A 23,762-nucleotide genomic window follows, 5' to 3' on the forward strand; every position below is an offset into this window, starting at 1 on the left:
ACGTGTGTACAGAATGCCCCATCTAACCGCGATTTCTTTTTCTTAATACTATTACTCTCCATATCGACTCGAGGAGGAAGAATCCCATTTGAAGTATACCTAGTGAAATAATATTGTTCCAAGTAGAATAAAAATAGAACTTAGGTCTTCGCGCCTTTGGTCTAACGAACCTGACACGTGGGTGGGTCTCATGGCTGCATTGTTTGACTTGGTAGTAGAGGTAGTTTGTGCGAGTAAAGGTCGCACATTCAGCCACGGGCACAGGTGGAATGGAAGGTGCGCTCTGGTAGAATGAGCTGGGTTCGTTGGTGAGGTTCAATATAGTAAGAATAGGTAAGGCATCGTCGATTTCCGGAAACGCATGGTTGGAGGGTGGTCTTGGTTTGGCCAGAGGTGAATCTGCAGGGGCTTCAAAAATGGATTGGGTTGTACAGTGTGCCGCCTAAGTTGTTGCGGGGTGAATAGCTTTGTTTATATGGTGGGTTGGTCAAACGCAGCTTGGGTGATAAGCTTCCCAGATTGGCGATAGTTGGGGTTCGGATGATTGCTTCTGTTGGCGGATGGCGGGTAGTTGTGCTGCGTTGTCTGTCATTTTGCCGCATTTGGCACAGGTTGTTTGCTTGATGTTGGAGTAGGAAGATATCATGTCCTGGTTCCTATTAGCTTGTCGATTTGTCCGGGCTGGGCTTTGATGAATCCAATAACTCACAAGAAGGTAGGCAAGGTCCCATTGTCGCGGGCGAGAGTTCAGACAATCAGACACTGCACTCTCAAGTTTTGTTGTAGCTTGCCTAGGCATCGTCCGACTCGAGACCTGCCATGCAGGTACGCCGTTCACCTCCGACCCAGCGACCGTATGTACCTTGAAGCTCATTCCAGCCTTGGGCAGAACAACAGTGACAGCCGCCTCGCTTTTACTTGGCAAAGTTCGCACGCCTGGCACATTCTTCTGGATAAAACCGTCGACAATTGCCCTCCATCCCCCTTCAGTCGACTGGATCTTCGAACGCTCGAGCTCCTCCTCAGAATTCCGCTGCAGCTCCGTCCTAGCCGTTTCCTCCTTCAGCAGGCCCTCTAGAAGTTTGCCATAATTCCGATCCCAAACACCAGTTGGCTGTAGTAATTGCCCGCCATTCTCCCTGATCTGCGCATCGACACGCTCCCATACAGCTTTCACTTCAGGACTGCGCCACATGTTCTGAAACTCCGTGACCTCAGCAACACCACTCTTCGCAGCCTGCGAAAGCTGCTCATACAGCACCTGCGGCGATCTCGGGATCGATCTCCCCGCCGCAGCCTTCGGATTCACAATCGGCACCAACGGATCCAATAAACGGTCCGGGAGCAACGTCCGCAATTGGTGGATCTGATCTCGCAAATTAGCCATCTACACCCAACACACCGGGAATAAAAGAAGGGCAAAGGGTGAAAAAAAAAAAAAAACAAAAATAACAAACCATAGTCTCCAACTTTTGAAGTTTAGCAAGAGAAGATACAAGCTGCATTTCTGATTCCGAGACCTGCTTGCTTGCATTGGTCTGCATGGTGGGCGCCGGCGAAGATGTGGCGTTGACATTAATATTGTCACTCTCTGACTTGATGGCATTGGTCTTGTTCGTGGCTTCATTGTTTGTCTTTGTTTGTGAGACCTTCGGCAGGCCCTGTTTAGATGGGAACTCCATCTTGGGTACCACAACTGATACTGTAGGAAATTTTGGGGCAGCTTGTGATGCGCTGGCCATTGTCTCCAGGGCACGGTGGGGGTACGATGAATTGAACGTAATATTATTATTATAACTAATTTTTTTCAATCCAAGCGACGCGTGTCCTTGGGCGTAGAGCTGGTCGGGAGACACCCAACGGTAGTCGAGTCAGGGCCGTTTGATGTGAATGTAAGTGATAATGAAAAGCCCTGGATATTCAACGTGTGATTCAGAACTCTAATTGATTTCAGAGCTGGATTCACTGAAAAAGTCCTTAGTAGATTAATGATTATCTGAGACACGCCAGTGCTATTCAATTCTCATTCATATATGATGAGATTGGTGGTGTAATTTAAAGATTCAGCAATTTCGCGATATCCATCCAGTGACCGCACGGGCCTTGCGCCACATGATCATTCACGGCCACATGTGGCTGGTGATGTCCGGTGCCTACCGCAGGTCCTTGAATAGGTAATTTCCCGGCATTTACTCTCGAGTCGACACCCCTCTGCCTATACTTTACTTGAGTTTTGTTCCTTGTGGGTATCGGTTTGGTAAAAGATATCTTAGCATTCTTGTTATTATTATTATTTCCCTGAAACCTTCCGCTATGGGGTATGGCCTAGAAGAGCCATGTTCTGCTATCGTGTATAAACAATCATAATCATTACAAAGTTCAAAGCATTCACTCGTTATACAGAACTAATCCATCTATATTATTAGTTCTTTTCCGCCGAAGAAGACAGCCTGACTTTCACACCCCGATCATGCGACAAGGTAAGAGCCGATAGGATTACGGGCTGTTTCAGCTCTGGATCGGCGCACTCCAGGGTATCAAATCGTTGGATCAACTTGACAAGTGTAAAGCTTGCTTCTGTGAGTGCATATTGCTCTATTGGATATCACAGTCAGCGCGTTGTTGATGTGATCAAAGCTGGGGGGTTTGACTTACGACCAAGGCAGATCCGAGGGCCTCCGTTGAACGGAAGATAGTCCCAACCACGTTTACCATTCTCCTCCCAGCGCTCTGGACGGAAGGAATGGGGATCGGGTCCATATAGGTCTGGGCGCCGGTGCATAGCATAGACGCTGTATGAAACGATCTGTCCCTTAGAAACGAAAATTGGAGATCTCCCATCTGGGCCACCTCCAACCGGTAATGAGGTGTCCTTCACAGCGACACGGAAGTTCAAGGGTACGGGGGGCAATAACCGGAGGGCTGCCCCTGTCAGTCGGGCAAACTCTAACCTGGTGGGGGACTAAGGCACTTACTCTCATTCAGCACATATCGTAAGTAAGGAACGTCCTTCAACCTTGTTTGTGTAATTTCTCCCTTCGGGTTCTGGCTGTCCCCGAACTCATCGATAATGGCCTGTCGCAGCCTCTTCCAAATCTGGGGCTGACGTGACACAAAGAAAAACACTGAACTCAGCAAACTGGCGGTGGTGTCACGACCAGCTACGAGGATGTTGAGCATGTTGTCTCTCAGCACCTTGGGATCATCGTTGTCTGCAGCTAAAGCCTCCGCGAAGATATACCTATCAGACTTCTTGTCTGGGTTTTTCTTAGACTCGATGGCAAGCCGAACGTAATGGTCAACGACCTCATGAACGCGCTTGTTAGATTCCTTAAACTCGTTGGGATTGACCATCCAGTAGAAACCCATAGCTCGTGAGCGAGCACTCAGGTATTCTTGCGAGGTGCCGAATGCCTCTGCGAAACCCTGCGCACTTCCCACTGATGATTGTCCCAAGAGACCTGTGCCAGATGATTCCAAGGCGCCTACCGATTCTCCAAACAGAAAATGAGTAGCAGAGTCGATCGTTAAAAGGAAGAAGAGTCGCTGGATGTCGAAACTCGAGCCATCCTTGGGGATCAGATCGATAAAGCGAGAGATATGGCCGTCCATGAGGTCTAGGTCAGCCACCTAAGGCAAATCAGCACCTGTATCGTCTAGTATTTCGGGACTTCACTTACCTGATCCCGTGCGAATTGAGGCCGTAGCAGTCCACGTGCATGAGACCAGCCAGCGCCATCGAGTGTAAAGATCCCGTCCCCAAGTAAAGGATAGAATTCACGGTGTCTGGTTCCCAGGGAGAAATCTTTGAATTGAGTTGCCAACAGGGCCTTGATATTCTCTGGTTCTCGTGTGGTTATCATTCTTTTACCCAGAGCCTTTTGGCTATACGTGTCGCCATATCGCCCATACTGCTCCGCAATGTATTCAACCCATCGCTTTTGCTTGACTGCATGGGCTAGCCGTAAGAATGACCGGACTCCAAAGATGCCCGGCGATCCTTCGGCGGCAGGCTGGCATCCAAGGGACTGAGCTCGCTTGCGCTGCTGATAGAGTCGTTGGAGGAACTGGAGAACCTGAAAGGTTACAAAGAGAGCGCCAAACAGTAGAACAGCGTGGACCAGCATGATTCTAATAGAGAACTAACAGAGAATTTCTGAGGTATCTTAATATACGTATCCTCAAGAGGTGGGTGGGAATGTGAGATCAATGAGGAGGTAGTGGATAGTCCCTAATGGTAAGAGATGACGCTACTTATATATCTATCGACTGAAAACCCATGTGAAAACGATGATCTGAATTGCTCCAATTAACATGTACAAGGAAAGTTCACTTCACGACCGAATACCAGTTCATTTGCGGGCCCATCGCAAGCATCTCCGAAAGGGGTTAGTTGAGAAAGGAACCTTAAAAGTGCTCGGCCCTCGGAGAACTGAGTCAACTCCACATTTTCCCCCACACTGCCCTCTTACTCTGCTCGTGTCTCTTTCGCTTTGGAAGAGTTGAAGCAGGGCAACCATTTTGTCAAGGCCTGCTTGAACAGGTCGCGAGACACCTTTCCTTCGGCTGACGCTACTTGGAAATCATAGCAATGTTCCGAATCCTTCAGAATATATCCGAACACCTTGCCCTTATTAGTCTCCCCACATTTCGGAATTTCAGTGGAGAACGTGATTCCATTGGGCGCAACTTCAGGAGCGATATCCTCACTTGTCAGAATCGACAACGTCCTCCAGGGATCATACTCTCCACCACTGAAGTACGTATTGGACGGACGGATATTCCAGCCTCCGTACTCCTTGTTGAGAGTTTCCGTCTCCGGGCGTGGTGGTAGCATACCATTGGCGACTGCCTTCGGGAAGTGGTTCTTGCATACTTGCTGCTGATACTCCAGGGTCTGATAGCGGGAAAGGAGAGAGTGAGGACCGGCATTGTTGCTTTGATAAAATCCCCACTCGGTACAGTACTGCCAAGTCCAGCTGATAGAATCAGGGTCAGTATATAGCAAGTCCAATTCACATGACGACTCTTTAGAAGCATTGAGGCCTCTGCAATTGGTCTCGAAGAATACATTGACCATGGGTGTAAACATAGGCCATGCAGCCCAACGCTCTGCCACATACTTGCCACCAAGGATCTGCGCGAAGCTACCGGAACTTGCTGATAACATCGATACCGGGTCCGCTTTCAGATAATTACAGAATTCGCGCAAGCTTCCTTCTGGGCCGTCGACGCCGTAGCTCTGGAAGTAGTTGAAGAGGGACACTAAAGCTGCCGTGAAACCTTCGTTACTGTTCTTCTCAGCCCCCGGGCCAAAGAATAGCTGTTTGATAGATGCAGCTGTGCTATTCTTCGATAGTTGCTGATCGATATAATTCAAGGCTGCATGGATGGCCTTCGTACAATTTTCAAGCCCATGTCCGACCATGCCACGGTAGACTTGGTCATAGTAGATGCTCATATTCACCTGGGCTTGGACTGGGGAAGAGGAGGAATAGGCAGCGAAGATGACATCGGGATATTTGTTGCGAGCAAAGGCGGCCCGGATCCCACCATATGAACCTCCGATGATGACCCACGGCGTGGAGCTGGGCGTGAGATCTATGTTGGAGAAATTTGGTCGGCTGAAGTTCCGCGCAAAGTATGGGATGTCCTCCAGGGCTTGCTTAGTCGTAAGGTATTTGAAGTGCTCGGGTGGCGTATCCCTCCTAATGGGATATGGAGTGGAGTTTCCATAATATCTCATACTGTCAGCTTACAGGACGATATGTGATGCTCAAAGAGACAAACCTATGCTCCCATATAATCCCTATTGCATGCAACTCTGCGAGGATCTGCTTGAAGAATGATGCGTCCGACCTCAGGTGGCTTTGAGCAATAGTGTTTGCTTCTATTTCGCCGGCATCGTACATTATGACTGGACGTCCAGGTTCATAGTAGTCGTCATTAACCCAGAACCGATTCCGGTAAGTTCCAACTGACTTATTATTGTGATCGATTGGGATCTACATAAGACATGTCAATATAGCCTTAAAGAAGCTAAGTGTCCAGTCAAAATTAACTATACCTCGATATATTCTGCGGTAACACTGTCCTTTTGTGTAAATGCCTGAGGGAGAGCTGAGTGAATAGATTTTCCATTGGATAGTGAACCAGGATACAGGCTCAATTCCGCAGCCAACTTCAGGTCTCGCATATGCTTAGATCCTCCAAGCATGCCTAAACCCATAGCAGGGCCAGACAGCATAACGAGGCTGGTCAGTGTTAGAGATAGATACATACTGGCCTTCTTCAATTCAAGGACGAAAGGTGCTCCACTCCCAAGCAGCCGTGGAAGAAAGCTAAAGAGGAAGTCTTGGGGAATGAAATTTTAGGAGCGCAGCAACTTACCAGCCATGGAAATAGGAGGGTACCCATATCTGTTATGTATGCGCCATGATTATTACTCGCCGGACGTCTGCGTTCACGATATTGCCCCTGATTGGCGTTGACTCAGTTGGTCGCAAGTTACTTTATGACGTGTTGGTGCAGCCCAGTCAGGGCCATATCGTGTGCGGTAAGCTCGTAAAACGTCTCTGAGATGTCTGAGTCTGTTGGACAACATCTCGCCCGATGCGGGCATCGGGCCGGGCGGTCGATGCTGGGATCGGTGGTTGTCGGCCCATCATCCACATGGCTTGCCGATCGCTAACTGTTTAAAGCCTGTCGAGAATGTCCCAACCACCAAATGAAATTGAAACCTTGACTGAAAACAGTGTCACATCACACTGGTTATAACAGCTGAACTGAATCAATAAAAGCAAATTTAGCTCACTTTCACGGTTAGTGGCCAGCTAAGTGTTTGCCATGCAGCCACCAAATTGTCGTGAACATTACCCATGTCGTTTTATTGCCCCCCTTGGAGGTTGTAAGCTGGACATTTGCTCTTGGATTAGCAAGACGAATAAATATAGCATAAAAACTGCGAATTGTAATATGCCAGATAGGTGTATAAGCACCGCCACAGGCAGGTCCCTGCCTCAAGTCGCAAAATTTTGCGCAACATATGACGATCCTGTGAAATACCATTGATTTGCGGCTACACAAACAAATCCTGCAAGCTTCGAAGATAGTCAGCCTCTACATGCAACAAACGGGGCCTGAATATTGACATTTGTACGGAGCTAGAAGGGAAGAGGCGCATATATTGGCCTCCATTGAATACTGAGTCTGAGAGTGGGCCTGAAACCTGTGACAGCCTTGGGGGATTTCTGAAGCCCGCGACCCTATTCCTATAGAAACTTGTAAAGATTTATCAGTATCAAGCGAAACGTAGTAAGCCTGCAGGTTTAGTGCTTTATGAGTCCATAGCAATACCTAGTCAGACGGACAGGCAGCCTGCACGATAACATCAAGCGAATTGGCTGTCTGAAAACCCTGACCCTTGTTATACATCCCTCGACCAGCTGAACGACAAATGTAGGAGTTCTTTGAACTGTTTCTTGTTCTGTAGTACGTCTTATGTATCTTGTTCGTAGCTTTTCGGCAAGTTTTGTTCGGCAGGGAAACTTTTTGGGAGCCGCTGCTGTATAGTATCGAGTCGCTATACACCCCTGAGGCAGGGTGCTTACCTTACACCTTGAACCATGGTCAGACCACAATTGACAACAATATTTGAGAATCATACTTTGGTTGGATAACCCCCACATGACTGGAACGAGGATGACGGTGCGGTTGAAAATATGGAATGGTTTGACACTGGAGCGGCTGGAGCGAGGTAGAATTGAAATGGTGCGCGAGATTGTCCAGAAGCGTAGTAAAATTTCAGCCATGATTAAGCTACTCCGTGACTATGCTAGGAGACACGCAAGTACAGAGAACAACATGGATATCCTTGGCTCTTCCCAAACTGACAACAGTGGTTATCTTCATCGACGACGTCCTGCAGAAAATTCCTTAGTACTCACGATACATACTCTGAGCCTTCCAAACCTTCAATGGAATGGGATTTCACTGCGAGGATCCTTTCCTAGAGTTGGCGGATAGCTTACTACTAATTACTAGTCATAGATGGCTAGATATAGCCCATGTTAAGACCACCTCGGGCTTCTGCATTCCTGTAGAGATATCGACGGCAACTATGCTCCCAAACTTGAAAAGGGGCAACCAGACATCGCAAAATACGGCCAAAAAGACGATATAAATCCAGCCTCAGTCAATGTCTCCGTCTTGAAACCAAGCCATAGGCCTTGGCGACATGCTGGCTTTCATTGGCTTGGTTGTCCGAGACTATAGTGGGGATCTATGTGGTAAGGCTCAGAAATCATCATGATACACCTGGGACTTCCACACGCTACAGTTGTTATTTTAGGGTCGTGCCAAGGCAACATTTAATATAAAGCTTTTCGGCACATTTTCGCACAAGAACAGACAGATCCTATCATTGACTATCTGATTGATGGAGACAGCGTATGGCCCCACTGCACTAGCTTAGGTCTGATGCACCAATGTCCCAAATCCAGCACGGAGACTGAAATCGGAGACAGTTCACAAAGAAGTCCACCACTGAAGAACAGGAATATGGCCTTTTATCCGGGAGGATTTAATCTGCAAAGCCAACTTCCATAGTGATCATCATATCACTTCGGGTACTCGCTACAAAAGCCACCGAATTCATTCTCGCAACGAGGTCCGGCAACGCTCCATGGTCCTTCGATGATCACTAAATATTTTGACGTTCAGAATATGGAGGGAAAGCGCAACAGCTATTTGGAGTGCAGTGGATGACATGCCCGCTTAAGTGATGCAGGGGGTTCCTATGGGTTGGTCCCATTAATATCCAACGGCACTTCGGTTGTTTTCTTTTTTAAAAAAAAAAAATCTAAGCTACCTGGTTCGGAAAAGGAAATTCCCTCAGCGATCTTCTTAGCGACGGCCGGTCCTTGTATGCTCACCCGAGTCATGCCCACCACACTGGCGTTCTTAATAAACAATCGCCGTTGAGATTGGTGGAACTAAACTAGCCCAGCTTTTAGAAAGATTAACCAGGGGCTTGACTTCTTGTAGCTCGTCTTCATGCCCCTCTTGTAGTCTGGCCATTGAGAACTAAGAGAACGCCTGCTGAAGGAGTTATAAAAGAGCAATGGCCGACGAAAAGGCGACGCTCCGAGCAAGGGAGGCAGAGCTTTGCAGAGTTTAATCGATAGACAACATGTTGTCGAGAACTCTACTTTTGTCGTCTTCCCTTCTTTGGGCCAGAGTCACTCAGGCGGCCTTTGGAATTACCACGTCTGATTCATCCTACGTTATTGATGCTGGGTCGGCAAATCCTCTAAAGTTTACGGTTTCTCGTTCGAGTTGCGATATTACATCTATCAATTACTATGGCTCGGAGCTCCAGTACTCTGGCAAAGGCAGCCATATCGGCTCGGGGCTTGGAAGCGCAAGTGTGTCTGCGATGCAAGACGGTGAGTGAATAATGGAATGTACTGTGTTAGCTGTGTTGTGTACTGACTCTGTTATCCACCAAGGGGACTATATCAAGGTTACCTGCGACACCGATACGCTGACACAGTATTTTGTTGTCCACAATGGTGATTCTGTCATCCACATGGCGACGTACATCACCGCAGGTCAGTCTGATGGTCACGACGGAGAAAAGGCAATCCCTGACGTTCATATAAACCAATCTAGAGCCATCCGTTGGTGAATTACGATTCATTGCACGCCTTAACTCGGACCTCCTGCCCAACGAAGAACCGTTCGGTGATGTGTCCACTACCTCTGGCGGCTCGGCAATCGAAGGGTCGGATGTTGTAAGTACACAAGACGGGCTGCTAGGACGCGTACGTAGCTAACCTAGGCTACAGTTCTTGGTCAATGGGGAGACCCGTAGCAAGTTCTACTCTAGCCAGCGCTTTATTGATGACCAGAGACATTGTAAGGAATATACACACGGGATCTGCGCGTGGCTAACCCATCTCTCAGGCATTGCCGGAGACGCCCATCGTGTTTGCATGATCCTCAACCAGTATGAAAGTTCCTCTGGTGGTCCTTTCTTCCGGTTAGTACTCTCAATTGCGACGTAATATGCTTGCATGCTAATGCTCCTTTGACAGCGACATCAACTCCAACAATGGCGGCAGCTACAACTCCCTCTACTGGTACATGGTACGTTTAACAAGGCCTATGCTTCTCGCCATCGTATAATAATGGAAATAGAATTCGGGCCACGTCCAAACCGAAGACCGTCGCATGGGTCTCCACGGCCCATACTCGATGTACTTTAGCCGCAGCGGGACCCCCGGCACGAACATCGATACAACTTTCTTCGCGAACCTGGACATCAAGGGCTACGTCGCAGCGTCAGGCCGCGGAACCGTATCCGGAACTGCCTCCGGTGCTGACTCCAGCTCCAAATGGGTTATCCACTGGTAAGATGACCAAGCCACCACAACATTCGGCCCAACAACACTAACACTCAATCAAGGTACAACGACGTAGCCCAATACTGGACCTACACCTCCTCAGGCGGCAGCTTCACCTCGCCCGCCATGAAGCCCGGCACCTACACCATGGTCTACTACCAAGGCGAGTTCAAGGTCGCCGAGACCTCCGTAACAGTCAAGGCCGGCTCAAAGACACGCAAGGACATCTCCGGCTCCGTAAAAACAGGTGACACGATCTTCAAGATTGGCGATTGGGACGGAACGTGCGTTCCCCTTAATACCAAACCATCTATCTACAGCACATGACCCAAACTAACATGTTCGCACCGCTCAGACCAACCGGCTTCCGCAACGCAGAGAACCAGCTGCGCATGCACCCCTCTGACTCGCGCATGTCTTCCTGGGGCCCCCTTACCTACACCGTCGGCAGCTCCGCACTCACCGACTTCCCCATGGCCATCTTCAAGGGCGTCAACGACCCCGTGACGATCAAGTTTACAGCTACATTGGCGCATACAGGCGCCGCGACCCTGCGCATCGGAACAACCCTCTCCTTCGCCGGTGGCCGTCCTCAAGCTAAGGTAAACCACGCCACCTCCATTCCATATACGCCTTTATAACGTAAAAGAGACACCGAATTAACATAAGTCCAGATCAACAATTACCAAGCCTCCGCGCCCTCTGCGCCCACGAACCTCAACTCGCGCGGCGTCACCCGCGGCGCTTACCGCGGCCTGGGCGAAGTCTACGACGTGAGCATCCCAGCTGGAACGATCGTTGAAGGAAGTAACACTGTATGTTTTTCTTTGCTTCAGCCCTTGTCTTCAAGTGAGCGAGGTCTAGGACTAACGTGTATGGCAGATTACGATTAGTGTTATTTCCGGAAGCTCGGGTGATAAGTTCCTTGCTCCTAACTTTGTAAGTGGCTTTTTATCATATTGGTTCGGGGTTGATTGGCTAATGGGCTGGGTTGATTTTAGATCTTCGATTGTGTTGAGTTGTTTCAGTAACGGATGAGCGTTTTCCGCGGTGTCCTATGATGTTCTGTATATATCACGTTTTGCTGGTTAGAGTGCCCAGGCTTGTTTATAGTGTAAAGTAATGGAGGATTGTTTGGTACCTGAATTTAGACCAGATATAGCCAAACCAAAAAGCCTCAAAACATACAAACAGGCTAGTCTATAAATCTTACAACCTCAGCCTCCGAAATGCAATAACAGCACCCACACCCACAACACCAGCACTCAGCACCCAACTCCACCATCCACCCCGATTCCCGCCTTCCACATCGTTCCTCCCATACACCAACTTCCCTCCGACCCAAACACCCTTCACATTGCGATCATCTCCACTCCACACCCATTTATGGATCTTCTCTCCCCATTCCTCCCACCCAAAGACGTCAACCCGACTTTCCCCATTATCATATCTACAGGCAGGCAAGAACCTCCCCAGATGAATCATCTGCGCATCCCACAGCATACCGATATCGAATCCACCGATATCATCCTCCATATTCACAACGGCCGCACCGCCCCGCGTAGCGAGGTATAACGCCTCTTCGACACTAAGCACCAGCTTCCTCCCTTCATCACCCTCGGGGGCCGGTCCCACGTGCCGAAGTAACCGGGACACGAGACAGGCCTGTCGAACAGCCTCCAGGATACTGGGACTATACCCACCGCTAATGTCTGTGCCGAGTCCGACGGTGATCCCCTTGTCGAGGAGTATGCGGACGGGGCAGATGCCGGATCCCAGGGCGGAGTTGGAGGCCGGACAGTGGGAGATCTTGGCTCCACGGTCGTGGATCAGGTCTTGTTCGTCGGGCGAGAGATGGACGCCGTGGGCGAGGATGGTGCGTGGTGTGAGGAGGCCATATGCGTCATAGACGTCGGCATAGCTGGCGGCGTCTGGGAATTGGCAGTGCACATCGTGGATTTCCTGGGTGTTTTCGGAGATATGTGTTTGGAGATGGAGAGGGGGGGAATAGGAGGCGGCTAGGTCGGCGAGACCGCGCATTGCTGTTGGGGTGCAGGTTAGGGCGAAGCGGGGGGTGATGACGGGTTTTATCATGGTGCCTTTTGGGTCGATGGATTGGATGTATGAGATCACTTCTTTGTTTAGGGTGATGGAGTCTTCGGTTGAGGGGTCTATATAGTAATCTGGGGAGAAATCGGGGTTGTCCATGCAGACGCGGCCGATGAGGGCGCGCTGGCCGCGTTTCTGGCAGAGGGTTGCCAGCAGATTCGTGGCTGAGACGTGGATGGTTGCGAAGTATGAGGCGAAGGTTGTGCCGTTGGCGAGGGTGCGTGAGACAACTTGGTTGTAGACTCTAAAAGCTCTTGGGGATGGGATGTTGGGGAGGGAGCTCCCGAACGAGGCCTCCATGGGGAAGGTGTACTGCTTTAGCCAGTCGAGGAGCGTGGTGGAACCAAAAAGTCCATTATTGGGGTATTGGGGCGCGTGAATGTGGGTGTCTAGACCTTGTCAGAATTCCAAAATACGAACACACATATAGGTATCCTTTGCGCATTCTTCGAGGACAGGACATTGGATCAACACCTACCGATGAACCCAGGAAAAAAGAATTCATTTTGTTCTTCCCTTGCCCGGACAATGCTAACTCTCGTCCCAGACTTATATCGGGGAGCGTCCTCCGGGATCCAACCCTTTTCTTTCAACAGAACGCGAAGATCCCGGTCGGTAATGATAGTCCAGTCGGTACCTTTGATCCGGCCGTCGGCGGTGGAAACCCACAACGCGCCCTGGTGGATAGCGAGGGCGGTCGGTGTCGACCGAGGGAGGTGGACGAATGTACCGACGAAGACAATGTACGTGGGAGCCATGTTGACGTGATCGTCTGTGTTCTTCAAATTGACGAGTGCTGCAAGAAGACCGAGTAGGACAAGCTCAACTCGGACGGATCAATATGTGACCGGGCAAGATCAAGGGATAAAATGAGCAAAAAGAGCGATATAGAGGGTTAGCTCAATCCGACCTGTTTCCTTTCCAGTCAGCATGATTGCTTGAGCAGTAGTCGAACAGCATGGTCTCACCTTTCAACACTGATGCGTGTGCCACTGATCAGATATAGATGAACCTTAAGTGGTAATCTTATCTACAGGTACCTTACAGAACTCTAATGTACGTACGTGGCCGCAGACGAGAGGGTACTGCTTGCGTCCAGTGAGGGAGATGTGTCTTATAAGGTCAATCAAGCCTTGCAAGGTACAGGATGAGAACCGCCATCATTTCCAAGATTGAGCTTCCTTTCAGCTCCACAGCAGTTCTTCGTAGTGGAACCAAGGGGGAGATTCTGCCAATAATTGACATGATGTTTTCGGGAGACGGCCGGTTCCGATGCCAAGAGCGGTTTAGTGCGGAGATAAGATAGAGGGAGCCACACAACACAGAAGATCTGGTAAGATTGCTGAGAAAGAAGAAAAGTGAAAGGAAGGGCAAGGAAACCGTGTCTTCACGTGCCCGCCTTAATGACCTTCCCCATCGGGCAAGTGCTGACTACTTCGACATAAACCAAATCTTCAGATCCAGCCTCGTATTACGCTATCTATCAGGAAAGAAGAGCTGAAACTTCAGCCGCTGCCAGGGCGGCAATCTCATTCGCTTTTAAGCTAAATAATGTCTTTTGTACAGCAGCAACCAGAACGCCTCCGAATGTCTATCATGAATGTTGAATCTTGGCGTCGTGTCACCATCGTTATGCCAACCCAGACCAAGAAAGTGTTGAAAATTAAATATCTCACAGTCGACAACAAGAAACAATCAAATATTGGGTATCATAAGATCTAGGCAGTATCCTCTACAGGGCCGCAAGTGCAGAACAGGTTTTGGTCACCGTAAGCTGTAAAGGTTCAGGTTAGCTAGGTCTCGAACAGGTCATACAGAAAAAGGAAAGAAGAGGCTTACCATCATCCACGCGAGTCACCGAGGGCCAGAATTTCTTCTCTACCAAGTACGGCAAGGGATACGCGGCGGTCTCCCGGGTGTACGGGCGGTCCCATTCGCTGCTCAGAAGATCGCGCTGAGTGTGAGGAGACATCTTCAGCACGTTGCCCTCACGTGGCTGCGCGCCGCTCTCTACTGCGGCAATCTCCTGGCGGATGGAGATCAGAGCATCGCAGAACCGATCCAGCTCCTCCTTGCTCTCCGACTCGGTAGGCTCGATCATGAGAGTGTTGGACACCGGCCAAGACATGGTCGGGGCATGGAATCCGTAGTCCTGAAGACGCTTGGCGATATCGATGGCCTCGACCCCGCAGGTATCCTTGAATTGACGGGCGTCCAGAATAAACTCGTGAGCACAGCGGCCGTTTTCATTGGTGTACAGGATCGGGTAGTGTTCCTTGAGGCGGGCGAGGATGTAGTTGGCATTAAGTAGAGTGATCTTCGTCGCGTGCGTCAGGCCCTTGGCACCCATCATGTTGATGTAGTTGAAAGTGATGGGCAAGATGCTGGCGCTACCCCACGGGGCAGCGCTGATGGGCGGCGAGGAGGTCTCCGTGCGCTTAGACTGGAGGTACTCGCTCGCTGGATGAGATGGCAGGAAGGGGCGCAAGTGCTCGCCAACACCGATAGGACCAACACCAGGGCCACCACCGCCGTGGGGGATACAGAAGGTCTTGTGCAGATTCAGGTGGCACACATCTGCTCCGATCTCGCCGGGAGAGCAGAGGCCAATTTGGGCGTTCATGTTGGCACCGTCCATGTAAACCTGTCCACCATGCTGGTGAACGATTTCGCAGGCCTCCTTGACACCAGGCTCGTACACACCGAAAGTGCTAGGATATGTGATCATGACAGCGGCCAGCTCATCCTTGTGTTTCTCGCACTTGGCCTTGAGGTCGGCAAGGTCCAGGTTTCCGGTCTTGGTGTCACACTTGATGGTAACAACCTTCATACCAGCCATGGCCGCACTTGCCGGGTTCGTTCCGTGAGCAGACACGGGAATCAGGCAGATATTGCGCTTCTCGCCGCCGGTAGCCTCTAGATACTTCTTGATGACACGCAAACCGGCAAACTCGCCCTGAGCGCCCGAGTTTGGTTGGACGGTGACTTCAGCCATACCCGTGATATCGGCGAGTTGTTGTTCCAGATCGTCAATCATTTGAGTGTAACCCTTGGCGACATCAGCCGGCATGAACGGGTGCATCTGGGAAAATTCGGGCCAAGAGATTGGGATCATCTCGGTTGTAGCGTTGAGCTTCATCGTGCAGGAGCCGAGAGGAATCATAGAATGGGCCAGAGACAGGTCCTTGGACTCGAGATGACGGATGTACCGGAGCATTTCCGTCTCCGAGTGATGGGAGTTGAATACCGGGTGAGTCAAATACTCGGAAGTACGCTCCAGGCTGGCTGGAAGAGGGGAGATACCGAGTTCCCCATCAAGGGCAACTTCGCCCTTGGCAGCATGAGCAGCAAACACCTGCAGAAGAGACTTCACCTCCTCGCGTCCGCTGGTCTCATCCAGAGAAATACCGACCTTGGTAGAGTTTACACGACGAAGGAAGATAGACTGTTCCCGGGAAGCCGCGATGATGGCGTCCGCATCTTGGCTGCTGGGCAGCTCTACGGTGACGGTATCGAACACAACACCGCCATCGGCAATGTTGGTCTTGATTGGGACATTGTAGCCCAATGCAGCAAGCTTCGCCTGCAAAGTGGAGGTCATGGACATGATGCGTTGAGCAATGGACTTCAGGCCGGTCGGACCGTGGTAAACAGCGTACATAGCGCTCATATTCGCGAGAAGGGCCTGAGCCGTGCAGATGTTGCTGGTGGCTTTCTCACGGCGGATGTGCTGTTCACGGGTCTGCAGAGCTAATCTCAAAGCACGGTTGCCGAGACGATCTTTGGAAACACCCACAACACGACCAGGGACCTTACGCTTGTACTTGTCCGCACAAGCAAAGAAGGCTGCATGTGGTCCGCCATATCCCATAGGAACGCCCAATCTCTGGGCATTACCGAATGCAATATCAGCCCCGAACTCACCGGGCGCTTTCAAGAGAGTCAACGCCAGCAAATCAGTGGCGACGCTGAAGGTGCCACCAGCGCCGTGAATAGTGTCACTCAAAGCCTGGAAGTCATAGATGCCGCCCTCGGTGTCGGGATACTGGGCAAGCACACCGATGAGATTGTCGCCTTGTTCCTTCACCAACTTGAAGTCATCCGCCAAGATGTCGCCAACAACTAGATTGATACCGAAACCTTCGGCACGCGAACGCATCACAGCGAGAGTCTGAGGGTGGCAAAGATGAGAAACAACATACGCCTTTCCGGCCTTCTTCTGTTTCGATGCGGGCAGGGTGGCCAAGGACATGGTCATCGCCTCGGCGGCAGCGGTGGCTTCATCGAGGACGGAGGCATTCGCGAACGGCAAGCCCGTCAAGTCAGCAGTCAACGTTTGGAAGTTCAGAAGCGACTCCAGACGACCCTGGCTGATCTCCGGCTGGTAAGGGGTGTAGCTGGTATACCACGCAGGGTTCTCCAAGATATTGCGGAGAATCACAGGCGGCACAATGGTACCATAATAGCCAGTTCCAATGTATGTTTTACCCGACACATCTATCTGCTTCCGGTAGACATCCAAGAGCTTAAGCATATCCGTTTCCCCGAGACCACCGCCCACATTGTCCCGGTACAAGTTTGTTTTGGCATGAGGGTCGGTAACTGTCAAATCTTTCTTGGACAGAATGTCTGCGGGGAGCACCTGTTTCACGAATTCGTCGAGCGACGCCACCGGGGGGTCAAGAGTGGCCAGCATTTCCTTTGCGGCGTCTGGCGAGGGACCGATATGACGTCTGGGGAAGGTATCGAGGGGCTGAAAGAGATCGCGGGGGTGGGGGTCGCCATGGTCAGCTAAGGAGCTGGTGTAGACCGGTCGCCGTGACGACTGCTGTGTAGCTGTGTGCGACGCCCGATGGGAGACGAGGAAGGGGGAGGACGGAGAAACTCTGCGGAGTGCAATGGGAGAAGGGGCAGAGCGCAGTCGGGTGCGAAGAGCAAGCTGGCGAGTGCCACGAAGGGCGCACCAGGATGCAGCCATGGTGATTAGCAGGTAATGTGAGAAGACCAATGAACTGCACTGTTCAAGGGTTTGGCCAGGCCAAGGGATAGAAGTATGTCCTGGTAAGTAAATCCCTGGCAATAGCTCAACGCATGGGATACGATACAAAGAAGGTTGAATCAAGGGTGAGGAGAGGATGTACAATTAAGAAAACGGGAAGCCACAAGATTTTTAAAAAGAGAAAGAAGAAGAAAAAGCTCTCGCTCCGACGAAAATCATACAATGTATGACCTTCCTTTGCCCGGCGAGTAAACCGCGGGCGATACGGGAAACTTGACGATAACCCGATAACGCTGCCGCCCGAGCCAATCCGAGGCCGAGATCGCTCTGCGGTCCCTTGCGAGATGGCCCCGCAAGCGCGCCAGCAGACCGCGCCTGTCTTTCTCCGTAACTGATAAGAGACGGCTTTCCCGCGGAAAAGTTTTGACTGGCAAGAAATTCGGATCATTACTACGCGGGGTCGGAGTTTTTCTTATATTATGGGAACATTCACCCCTGCGGAGGGCGTTCCTCTATTTTGATTTTTGTTTTTCTTTTTTCTTTTTTCTTTTTTCCCTTCTGGGATAAATCCGGGCTGCCAATTGATCCCTCGGAATTGATCTATTCAATATGCAGAGTAGTATTATATGGGACGTACTCTACTATTGCAGTGTCCCTGATACTCCCGCGATAACGAATCCCCACAGGTTCTCTCCGATGTGGTCAAAGCTCGGGAAGCAGAGTCCGGCTATTTATACATGCTATGACTAAATAACTTGAATAAGTTCTATCCGGGCGATTACATGGAGTTGGTACACCTTGTGTAGGGTCTGTCAGCATTTGGATTATATAAGGGGTTTACTTTATGCAACAAATTTCATATCTCAAGGTGCTAGACATAGAACGGTCAACGTCACTCAGTACCTCTAGATATAACCCACCGGCTAGGTACATTACTTCCCACGTGCGTATGGAGATCATAAAGAAAAAATCACAAGGTATACCGAAAGTCCGGGGACCCCTCAATGACACGCTTCCCACGGTCTGCTTGTTGATTGGACAGGCGGAACCAGAAGCTTAGAGCTGCCACAATGACTAAAATGAGGAGGTTGCATCTGCAGACTGCTTAGTAACTCATGGCGGAGAAAGCTTGGCCTGGCATACAAGACAATAGAGAAAGGGTCGGAACTTACGCAATAGTAGTCCACATGCCCGGTCGGTAGCCAGGTGCATCCTGGGATCTAAAGACCAAACTGCTCACGATTCCTCCGATCCCACCAAATCCGACCAATGTAGCGCTAGAAAAGGCGCGGGTCCATTGGCCGCGAACATTGTTCGCTTGATACGCCATACAAGCCGGGATGTTGGAGTTGGCACCGGCCACGGCGAAGAACACGCCCACGTATCGCGCAGCGTTACCTTTCGCAAACCCCATAATAGGGAGTCCAATGATGCAGAGCAAAGAGTTGAAGACCACGATTACTCCTCGGACACGATATTTGTCACCAACCCAGGCTGTTGCGTACATGACAATGCCGGCCATCGCAAAGGGTGGTGCAACTAGGCATTGTGCGGCACCGGTGCTGAAACCCATACCATGTTCGAGAATGATAGGGAGGAAATATGCGATTGCGTAAGTAACAGTCGTAGTACAGCTGTGGCATGTTAAAACGGCCGATAGGAAGGAATGGGCTCGGCGTGCCTTACAAAAAGATCATAGCAAAGCCCCAGATCTTCAGGTCCAGAGCAGGTAACAGAAAGCGCTTAATGGAGAATGGCTCCTCGTCTCCATCGGAACGATCGCGGTTAATTCGGCGGACAATGAAAGCGCATTCCTTCTCACTAAGGAACCTCCAAGACTTGTATGCCCTATCGGGGAAGTCAACCAGGAAAATGATGGTCAGGATGCCAATTGCTCCTGTGATCTACTGAAATTAGCAACCAGAGTCGCCCCAGGCAAACTAATACATACCACTCCTTCCATGATAAAAATCCATCTCCAGCCTCCCAGGCCCTGGAGCCCTTTCATCTGCATTAGCCCAAAAGCAAGGATACCGGCCAATGCTGATGCTACGCAACCGATCAGGTAGAAGACCGAGAAACGCTTTTGTACGTCAACTATCTCGGTCAGCACTTGAGTAGCCCGTATCATGTATTACACTTACACCGAGTATACCAGCTAGACAAAAGATAGACACAACCAGGGAAGTATCCTAGAATGCACCAGATAAGTTCTTTGTTTCCAGAGACACCATAGTCAGGTGGCAGATCATCGAAGGATGGAGAAGTTACCTGCTTCAAGAAGGCCCAGGATTGCACGTGTCGCGACCATGTGCGTCCAATTCTTTGTAAACCCCATTCCCTTTGAGACATTATCATTAGGACCTTCGGTGTATTTTACCAGCACACCGGACGACTTACGACAAGAATTGCTCCCCAGAGAATGACAATGGACCCCAGGAAGTAGGTGGGCCCTACTTTTCGTGTTATGACTGTCATTGGCGGCTGGAAGATCACATAGGGGACGAAGAAGATGAGAACAATGATGGACTATGGAGGTTAGTCACAGACTTTACAAGTAAGTCGGGCTTTAGGTCACTTACGTATCGGGTACCGACGGTCAATCCCAGCTCTTTGGTCATGCTATAAGCGATTAATTCTCTGCTCGGGAAGATATCCGACTACAGGCGGGAGCCTCACCCCGCAACAGCGGCCATACTGAGATTTGTCCTGTCCATGAGAGACACACAATATGCTAGGCCTGTCATGGTGACGAGACGTCTATCCACCCGGTGGATGATCTTGCGCTGCTCCTCGTATGAGTATTCCTCATCGTAGTCGACATCATTTAAGGCAGGCTGATTAATATCTTCAATCCTAGAATCTTCACTGATAATCTTTTCACTGTTTGAAAATGACATGATTGAATTTCTCGCTCCTAGGCGTGAATTCCGGGAGCAGACAGGGGTGGTGGGACGCCGAGAGGAGGGGACACAGTGACCAACGCGCGCACCAGCAGCATTATATAGAGGCGGTATGCCATGGTTGTCTCATATTCACTACCCACTTAAAGTTTTGGTCGCTATCGCCTCTTTTCTCCGTTGGTGGCACGGCATAAGCCTGCAAAGACCCGGTGTCAAACGAGCTAAACGCCATCTATCGTACCACCGGACTGGAACACAGAAGGTAAGCAGAGTAGCCGACTAGAATCGGCATGTTACCTCGGCCTTGGAATAGTGATCGCTATCTCAATTGGAAGATGGCGACCCCACAAAATTCCCCAGGTTTTTGTGTTTGAGGAAGTGGAGTGGAAAGAATGCGGGGGTGTAAGAGCTATTGACATCAGGACACCCTTGGCACCTTGGCACATGACCCCTCACTGCCCTCATTCGCTCTGGGATCAGGCTCACTGCTGGCATCTTCCGGAATCGCGCACACAACAACGCTCACCATCTTGGAGTTATCCAGTGATATCTCTTTAAGTCATTGACGAGCCTCGGTGATTTTGTATCTCTAGATCTCGTCGTTCTTCCAACGCCATGATTGTGTGACTTCAAGCCTCTTTCACCTGGGTCATTCACCAGGCAAACCCGTGTAATCCCGCGTGGTAAGAATTGTGGCTTAATGCGAACCAATCCTACACCAATGCCCACGTACACTCTAGACTCGACAATCTCGGAAGTCAAGGTCCCACATGGACGGGACAACTCCGTGGTCGTCAAGGTTCAAGATTCAAGGTCAAGGTCGACCACCGGAGAGTATTTAGGATTCTAGCTTTTTTAGCCGAAAACTCTCGCACTGATAATTTCTGAAATCCTATGTACACCCTGTCGCCTAGATTATGCAAGGCCTTGCTTTTACAGGGGAAGGAAGCCCTAGGGAGGTGAGGAACACAAACTGGATGCATCTCTTTGTTTCTTACAATGTCTTTATAAGACAGAACATCCAACCCTGCGAACGTTGTTCTTGTACTAACCCAAATTCACTGGGAAGAGGCCACCCTGCTTCGTTTGATATATCGTCCATTGGATAGACATAGGTCTTGAGGGAAGAAAATGTCGAACCTGTGTTGCTAGTATTGAAAGAACTGAGATTTCATTATGTTGGTGCTACTGGCAATTTTAAGCCAAACCGCTAAAAGTTATTTATATTGAAAGTATCTAATATTATGGACTTCCGGGAATTATCGCTTGCAGCCGCCACAGATGACTGAAGTCAACACTTTCTCTATCAGTAATACCCTGTATAAGAAATGATTCTTAGTAGATATACGCGACAGAGGTTAGACAAAGTGCAGCGAAGAAAGTGATCACCGTTCGATAGCACTACTTTGGGCTTTTCTACTTCCCTTGCCTATTAAGCCCTTATATTTGACAAAAACTGTTTGAGCACCATAGATTTAAAATTGTCCGAAGATCAGCTGTCCTAGTTATCCATCTGGGCTCGTTAACATATTCCACCCCCGGCCACAATCTGAAAAATCACCAGCAGAGCTTAACTATCTTTTTCCTTTCAAAAACAAACAAACATGATGGACCATGTGGAAGCTTTTACTTTCTGAGAATGTAGAACACCTTGTTCGTCTTATCTGCCTCGGTCGACACCACAATATCAATGTAGTTCCACGAGCTGTCATCGTCATCACCTCGGTCGTTGATGTACCCCGTTCACACGGAATAAAAGCTCTGACCGCCTAGCGCGAGGATTGACAGAGAATTCTCACCCCGCTTCTTAGTGCCCCGCAACTCGTTGACCATATTGGTAGTAAATGGAACTAGTACTGATTTTGCTGGGGGTTGGGAGGCCTGCTTCCGCTGTTGAAGCTGGTGTTATACAGGTGCGGCGCGCTGTATCTTTGCTGCCATCAGTATCTGATGCAAGCGTTATCGTGTCATCTATATCATGTTTGAACAAACAGAGCGGGTCGCCGCCACCGAGAAGAGTAATGGTGATAAAAGGGATTGACACCTGGTTGGCCGAGTCGTTGGTGGCCGTGATCCAGATGCTCGTCAGGTTATTGGCCGCGATCTGAGAAGGGGAGCGTGCATAGGTTAACTGTGGATCTGGTGCAGGGTCGAAATTGTCTATGAGAGGTTTCCCGTTTTATCGATGTACTCTGCGACCGGGTCTGGAGGAGGATTCCCCCTAAAATAACTCCCCCAAAAAGCTGACGAACATTAACACGACCCCGACGACGGCGAGCACGGCGTCAACGACGGACAAGGTGGTGATAGGGCCTCAGTTGTGACCCAGAATTCCAGCTCGACACCCGTCTAAAACACATCGATGAGTACAGTCAGTCCCTGGGCGGCCACTGTCAGAGTAGTGATAACCGTTCCAGGGACGCTCAGATTGTCCCAATCGCGCGTCAGGCTAAATGTCATGGCTATAACCAGCCCAATGCCCAAAATGGCATTAAGGGCCCTCAGCACCTTGCCCGAGATGGAAACTTCCCCGCTTCCTCCTCACCCCCAGGAGGTACTTCAGCAGCTGGCTCATCGAGGAGCTCGTCCCATATGTCGTCTTCAATAATTGTTTCCTCCGAGCTTGGGATCCCATCACCGGTGACATGATCACCCAGCTTCTCCCGGAAGGCCCCATCTTCGCCATATTTCGTCGACGATGTCGGCTAATTTTTCATGCTGTTTGTGATTGAGTCACCTACGGACTCATTCAGCTTTTCCAAGGCGGTTGCCGTATCGGCTGGCTGGCTAACACCGTTCATAAATTGCTTCCAGGAGTCCATCGCGCTGCTAATACCGTCTGTGACCATCTGCAAAGTTTGGAGAATGACTGTAGCCCGCTGAGATGATGAGAGTATGGCCCAGTTGCTCACAAGTCCAAACGTAGAATATGCAGCCTGTAGTACGTGGAAGGCAGCCTGTAAGACGAGATATTGGCTACTGGCTTAGCCAAAAGCAAAGGAAAGTACTAACCATGCAGGCGGGGCCGATTCCTTTCAAATTAAAAACTCCTTTCACTGCTCCTCCCACCTTTTGGACAGCCTGACCAAAGCCCTTGCTCACTCATTGGAAGATATTGGTGGCACCAAACGCGTTTTCAACCCTATTCCGGCGGCACTGATCCAATTGCCCATCTGAGTTATGAGAATGCCCGACTCGACCATTATTTTGGCAGCTCTTTCCTCAGCTGTCTTGGTCTGGTCCAGATTATCGGCTTTCTCGAATTCACTGATTTGCTTCTGGAGTGCGTCTCGCACCTCCCATTCTTCCAATTGGAGACCATGGTAGAAGTATGTGCTCATACTC

General features: G+C 50.1%; 8 protein-coding genes across 8 annotated transcripts; 1 reads left to right on the plus strand and 7 right to left on the minus strand.

The window, feature by feature from the left end:
- Positions 1 to 15: 15 nt before the first annotated feature.
- On the minus strand, positions 16 to 2,023 carry BDW43DRAFT_264987 (RNA polymerase II mediator complex subunit MED27 domain-containing protein). The gene is made up of 3 exons (XM_032040733.1): positions 1,458 to 2,023; positions 710 to 1,366; positions 16 to 649 (listed from the first exon to the last, which is right to left on the minus strand). The coding sequence occupies exons 1-3, from the start codon at positions 1,740 to 1,742 to the stop codon at positions 488 to 490; spliced, it is 1,104 nt and encodes a 367-aa protein (XP_031904083.1). The 5' UTR covers positions 1,743 to 2,023; the 3' UTR covers positions 16 to 487.
- A 187-nt stretch (positions 2,024 to 2,210) lies between these two features.
- On the minus strand, positions 2,211 to 4,203 carry BDW43DRAFT_264995 (cytochrome P450). Its single transcript, XM_032040734.1, has 4 exons — positions 3,681 to 4,203; positions 2,976 to 3,630; positions 2,656 to 2,922; positions 2,211 to 2,595 (listed from the first exon to the last, which is right to left on the minus strand). Exons 1-4 carry the CDS (start codon positions 4,125 to 4,127, stop codon positions 2,423 to 2,425), a joined length of 1,542 nt encoding a protein of 513 aa, XP_031904084.1. The 5' UTR covers positions 4,128 to 4,203; the 3' UTR covers positions 2,211 to 2,422.
- Positions 4,204 to 4,363: 160 nt separating this feature from the next.
- Positions 4,364 to 6,542, minus strand: BDW43DRAFT_202893 (putative serine peptidase, family S28). Its single transcript, XM_032039162.1, has 4 exons — positions 6,391 to 6,542; positions 6,068 to 6,254; positions 5,791 to 6,005; positions 4,364 to 5,741 (listed from the first exon to the last, which is right to left on the minus strand). The coding sequence occupies exons 2-4, from the start codon at positions 6,245 to 6,247 to the stop codon at positions 4,469 to 4,471; spliced, it is 1,668 nt and encodes a 555-aa protein (XP_031904085.1). The 5' UTR covers positions 6,248 to 6,254; positions 6,391 to 6,542; the 3' UTR covers positions 4,364 to 4,468.
- A 2,620-nt stretch (positions 6,543 to 9,162) lies between these two features.
- rglA (putative rhamnogalacturonase B) lies at positions 9,163 to 11,437 on the plus strand (the record flags this gene model as incomplete). The annotated part of the gene is made up of 12 exons (XM_032049605.1): positions 9,163 to 9,446; positions 9,510 to 9,611; positions 9,673 to 9,794; positions 9,849 to 9,918; positions 9,967 to 10,042; positions 10,098 to 10,149; positions 10,201 to 10,412; positions 10,469 to 10,690; positions 10,762 to 11,008; positions 11,081 to 11,221; positions 11,289 to 11,345; positions 11,408 to 11,437. The coding sequence occupies exons 1-12, from the start codon at positions 9,191 to 9,193 to the stop codon at positions 11,435 to 11,437; spliced, it is 1,587 nt and encodes a 528-aa protein (XP_031904086.1). The 5' UTR covers positions 9,163 to 9,190.
- Positions 11,413 to 13,817, minus strand: BDW43DRAFT_265002 (chlorohydrolase family protein). The gene is made up of 2 exons (XM_032040735.1): positions 12,994 to 13,817; positions 11,413 to 12,904 (listed from the first exon to the last, which is right to left on the minus strand). Exons 1-2 carry the CDS (start codon positions 13,271 to 13,273, stop codon positions 11,616 to 11,618), a joined length of 1,569 nt encoding a protein of 522 aa, XP_031904087.1. The 5' UTR covers positions 13,274 to 13,817; the 3' UTR covers positions 11,413 to 11,615.
- A 30-nt stretch (positions 13,818 to 13,847) lies between these two features.
- BDW43DRAFT_265005 (glycine decarboxylase subunit P) lies at positions 13,848 to 17,700 on the minus strand. Its single transcript, XM_032040736.1, has 2 exons — positions 14,355 to 17,700; positions 13,848 to 14,289 (listed from the first exon to the last, which is right to left on the minus strand). The coding sequence occupies exons 1-2, from the start codon at positions 17,491 to 17,493 to the stop codon at positions 14,234 to 14,236; spliced, it is 3,195 nt and encodes a 1,064-aa protein (XP_031904088.1). The 5' UTR covers positions 17,494 to 17,700; the 3' UTR covers positions 13,848 to 14,233.
- A 582-nt stretch (positions 17,701 to 18,282) lies between these two features.
- Positions 18,283 to 20,769, minus strand: BDW43DRAFT_202920 (putative phthalate transporter). The gene is made up of 9 exons (XM_032039163.1): positions 20,194 to 20,769; positions 20,097 to 20,136; positions 19,915 to 20,043; positions 19,786 to 19,855; positions 19,659 to 19,706; positions 19,466 to 19,611; positions 19,201 to 19,418; positions 18,687 to 19,148; positions 18,283 to 18,608 (listed from the first exon to the last, which is right to left on the minus strand). Exons 1-9 carry the CDS (start codon positions 20,412 to 20,414, stop codon positions 18,485 to 18,487), a joined length of 1,458 nt encoding a protein of 485 aa, XP_031904089.1. The 5' UTR covers positions 20,415 to 20,769; the 3' UTR covers positions 18,283 to 18,484.
- Positions 20,770 to 22,766: 1,997 nt separating this feature from the next.
- Positions 22,767 to 23,758, minus strand: BDW43DRAFT_307529 (uncharacterized protein; the record flags this gene model as incomplete). The annotated part of the gene is made up of 4 exons (XM_032046261.1): positions 22,767 to 22,866; positions 22,926 to 23,122; positions 23,159 to 23,393; positions 23,520 to 23,758. 4 exons carry the CDS (start codon positions 23,756 to 23,758, stop codon positions 22,767 to 22,769), a joined length of 771 nt encoding a protein of 256 aa, XP_031904090.1.
- Between the last annotated feature and the right edge of the window lie 4 nt (positions 23,759 to 23,762).

Source organism: Aspergillus alliaceus (assembly GCF_009176365.1).
Source record: "Aspergillus alliaceus strain CBS 536.65 unplaced genomic scaffold BDW43scaffold_6, whole genome shotgun sequence".
NCBI lineage: Eukaryota > Fungi > Ascomycota > Eurotiomycetes > Eurotiales > Aspergillaceae > Aspergillus > Aspergillus alliaceus.

Excerpts from the sequence above, each read along its gene's own strand:
- BDW43DRAFT_265005 (XM_032040736.1), bottom strand. The coding sequence starts at position 17,493 with ATGGCTGCATCCTGGTGCGCCCTTCGTGGCACTCGCCAGCTTGCTCTT. Across the intron at positions 14,290-14,354 it reads GGTGACTCGCGTGGATGATG|CTTACGGTGACCAAAACCTG; the intron begins GTAAGCCTCTTC and ends GAACCTTTACAG.
- BDW43DRAFT_202920 (XM_032039163.1), bottom strand. The coding sequence starts at position 20,414 with ATGTCATTTTCAAACAGTGAAAAGATTATCAGTGAAGATTCTAGGATT. Across the intron at positions 20,044-20,096 it reads TGACCGTCGGTACCCGATAC|TCCATCATTGTTCTCATCTT; the intron begins GTAAGTGACCTA and ends TAACCTCCATAG. Across the intron at positions 19,419-19,465 it reads TTTTTATCATGGAAGGAGTG|ATCACAGGAGCAATTGGCAT; the intron begins GTATGTATTAGT and ends TAATTTCAGTAG.
- BDW43DRAFT_202893 (XM_032039162.1), bottom strand. The coding sequence starts at position 6,247 with ATGCTGTCTGGCCCTGCTATGGGTTTAGGCATGCTTGGAGGATCTAAG. Across the intron at positions 6,006-6,067 it reads TTACCGCAGAATATATCGAG|ATCCCAATCGATCACAATAA; the intron begins GTATAGTTAATT and ends TGTCTTATGTAG. Across the intron at positions 5,742-5,790 it reads GGGATTATATGGGAGCATAG|ATATTATGGAAACTCCACTC; the intron begins GTTTGTCTCTTT and ends TGACAGTATGAG.
- BDW43DRAFT_264987 (XM_032040733.1), bottom strand. The coding sequence starts at position 1,742 with ATGGCCAGCGCATCACAAGCTGCCCCAAAATTTCCTACAGTATCAGTT. Across the intron at positions 1,367-1,457 it reads TTCAAAAGTTGGAGACTATG|ATCCACCAATTGCGGACGTT; the intron begins GTTTGTTATTTT and ends TTGCGAGATCAG. Across the intron at positions 650-709 it reads GGGACCTTGCCTACCTTCTT|GACATGATATCTTCCTACTC; the intron begins GTGAGTTATTGG and ends AATAGGAACCAG.
- BDW43DRAFT_264995 (XM_032040734.1), bottom strand. The coding sequence starts at position 4,127 with ATGCTGGTCCACGCTGTTCTACTGTTTGGCGCTCTCTTTGTAACCTTT. Across the intron at positions 3,631-3,680 it reads CTCAATTCGCACGGGATCAG|GTGGCTGACCTAGACCTCAT; the intron begins GTAAGTGAAGTC and ends GATTTGCCTTAG. Across the intron at positions 2,923-2,975 it reads ACGATATGTGCTGAATGAGA|CCCTCCGGTTATTGCCCCCC; the intron begins GTAAGTGCCTTA and ends TGACAGGGGCAG.
- BDW43DRAFT_265002 (XM_032040735.1), bottom strand. The coding sequence starts at position 13,273 with ATGGCTCCCACGTACATTGTCTTCGTCGGTACATTCGTCCACCTCCCT. Across the intron at positions 12,905-12,993 it reads CTTTTTTCCTGGGTTCATCG|ACACCCACATTCACGCGCCC; the intron begins GTAGGTGTTGAT and ends GACAAGGTCTAG.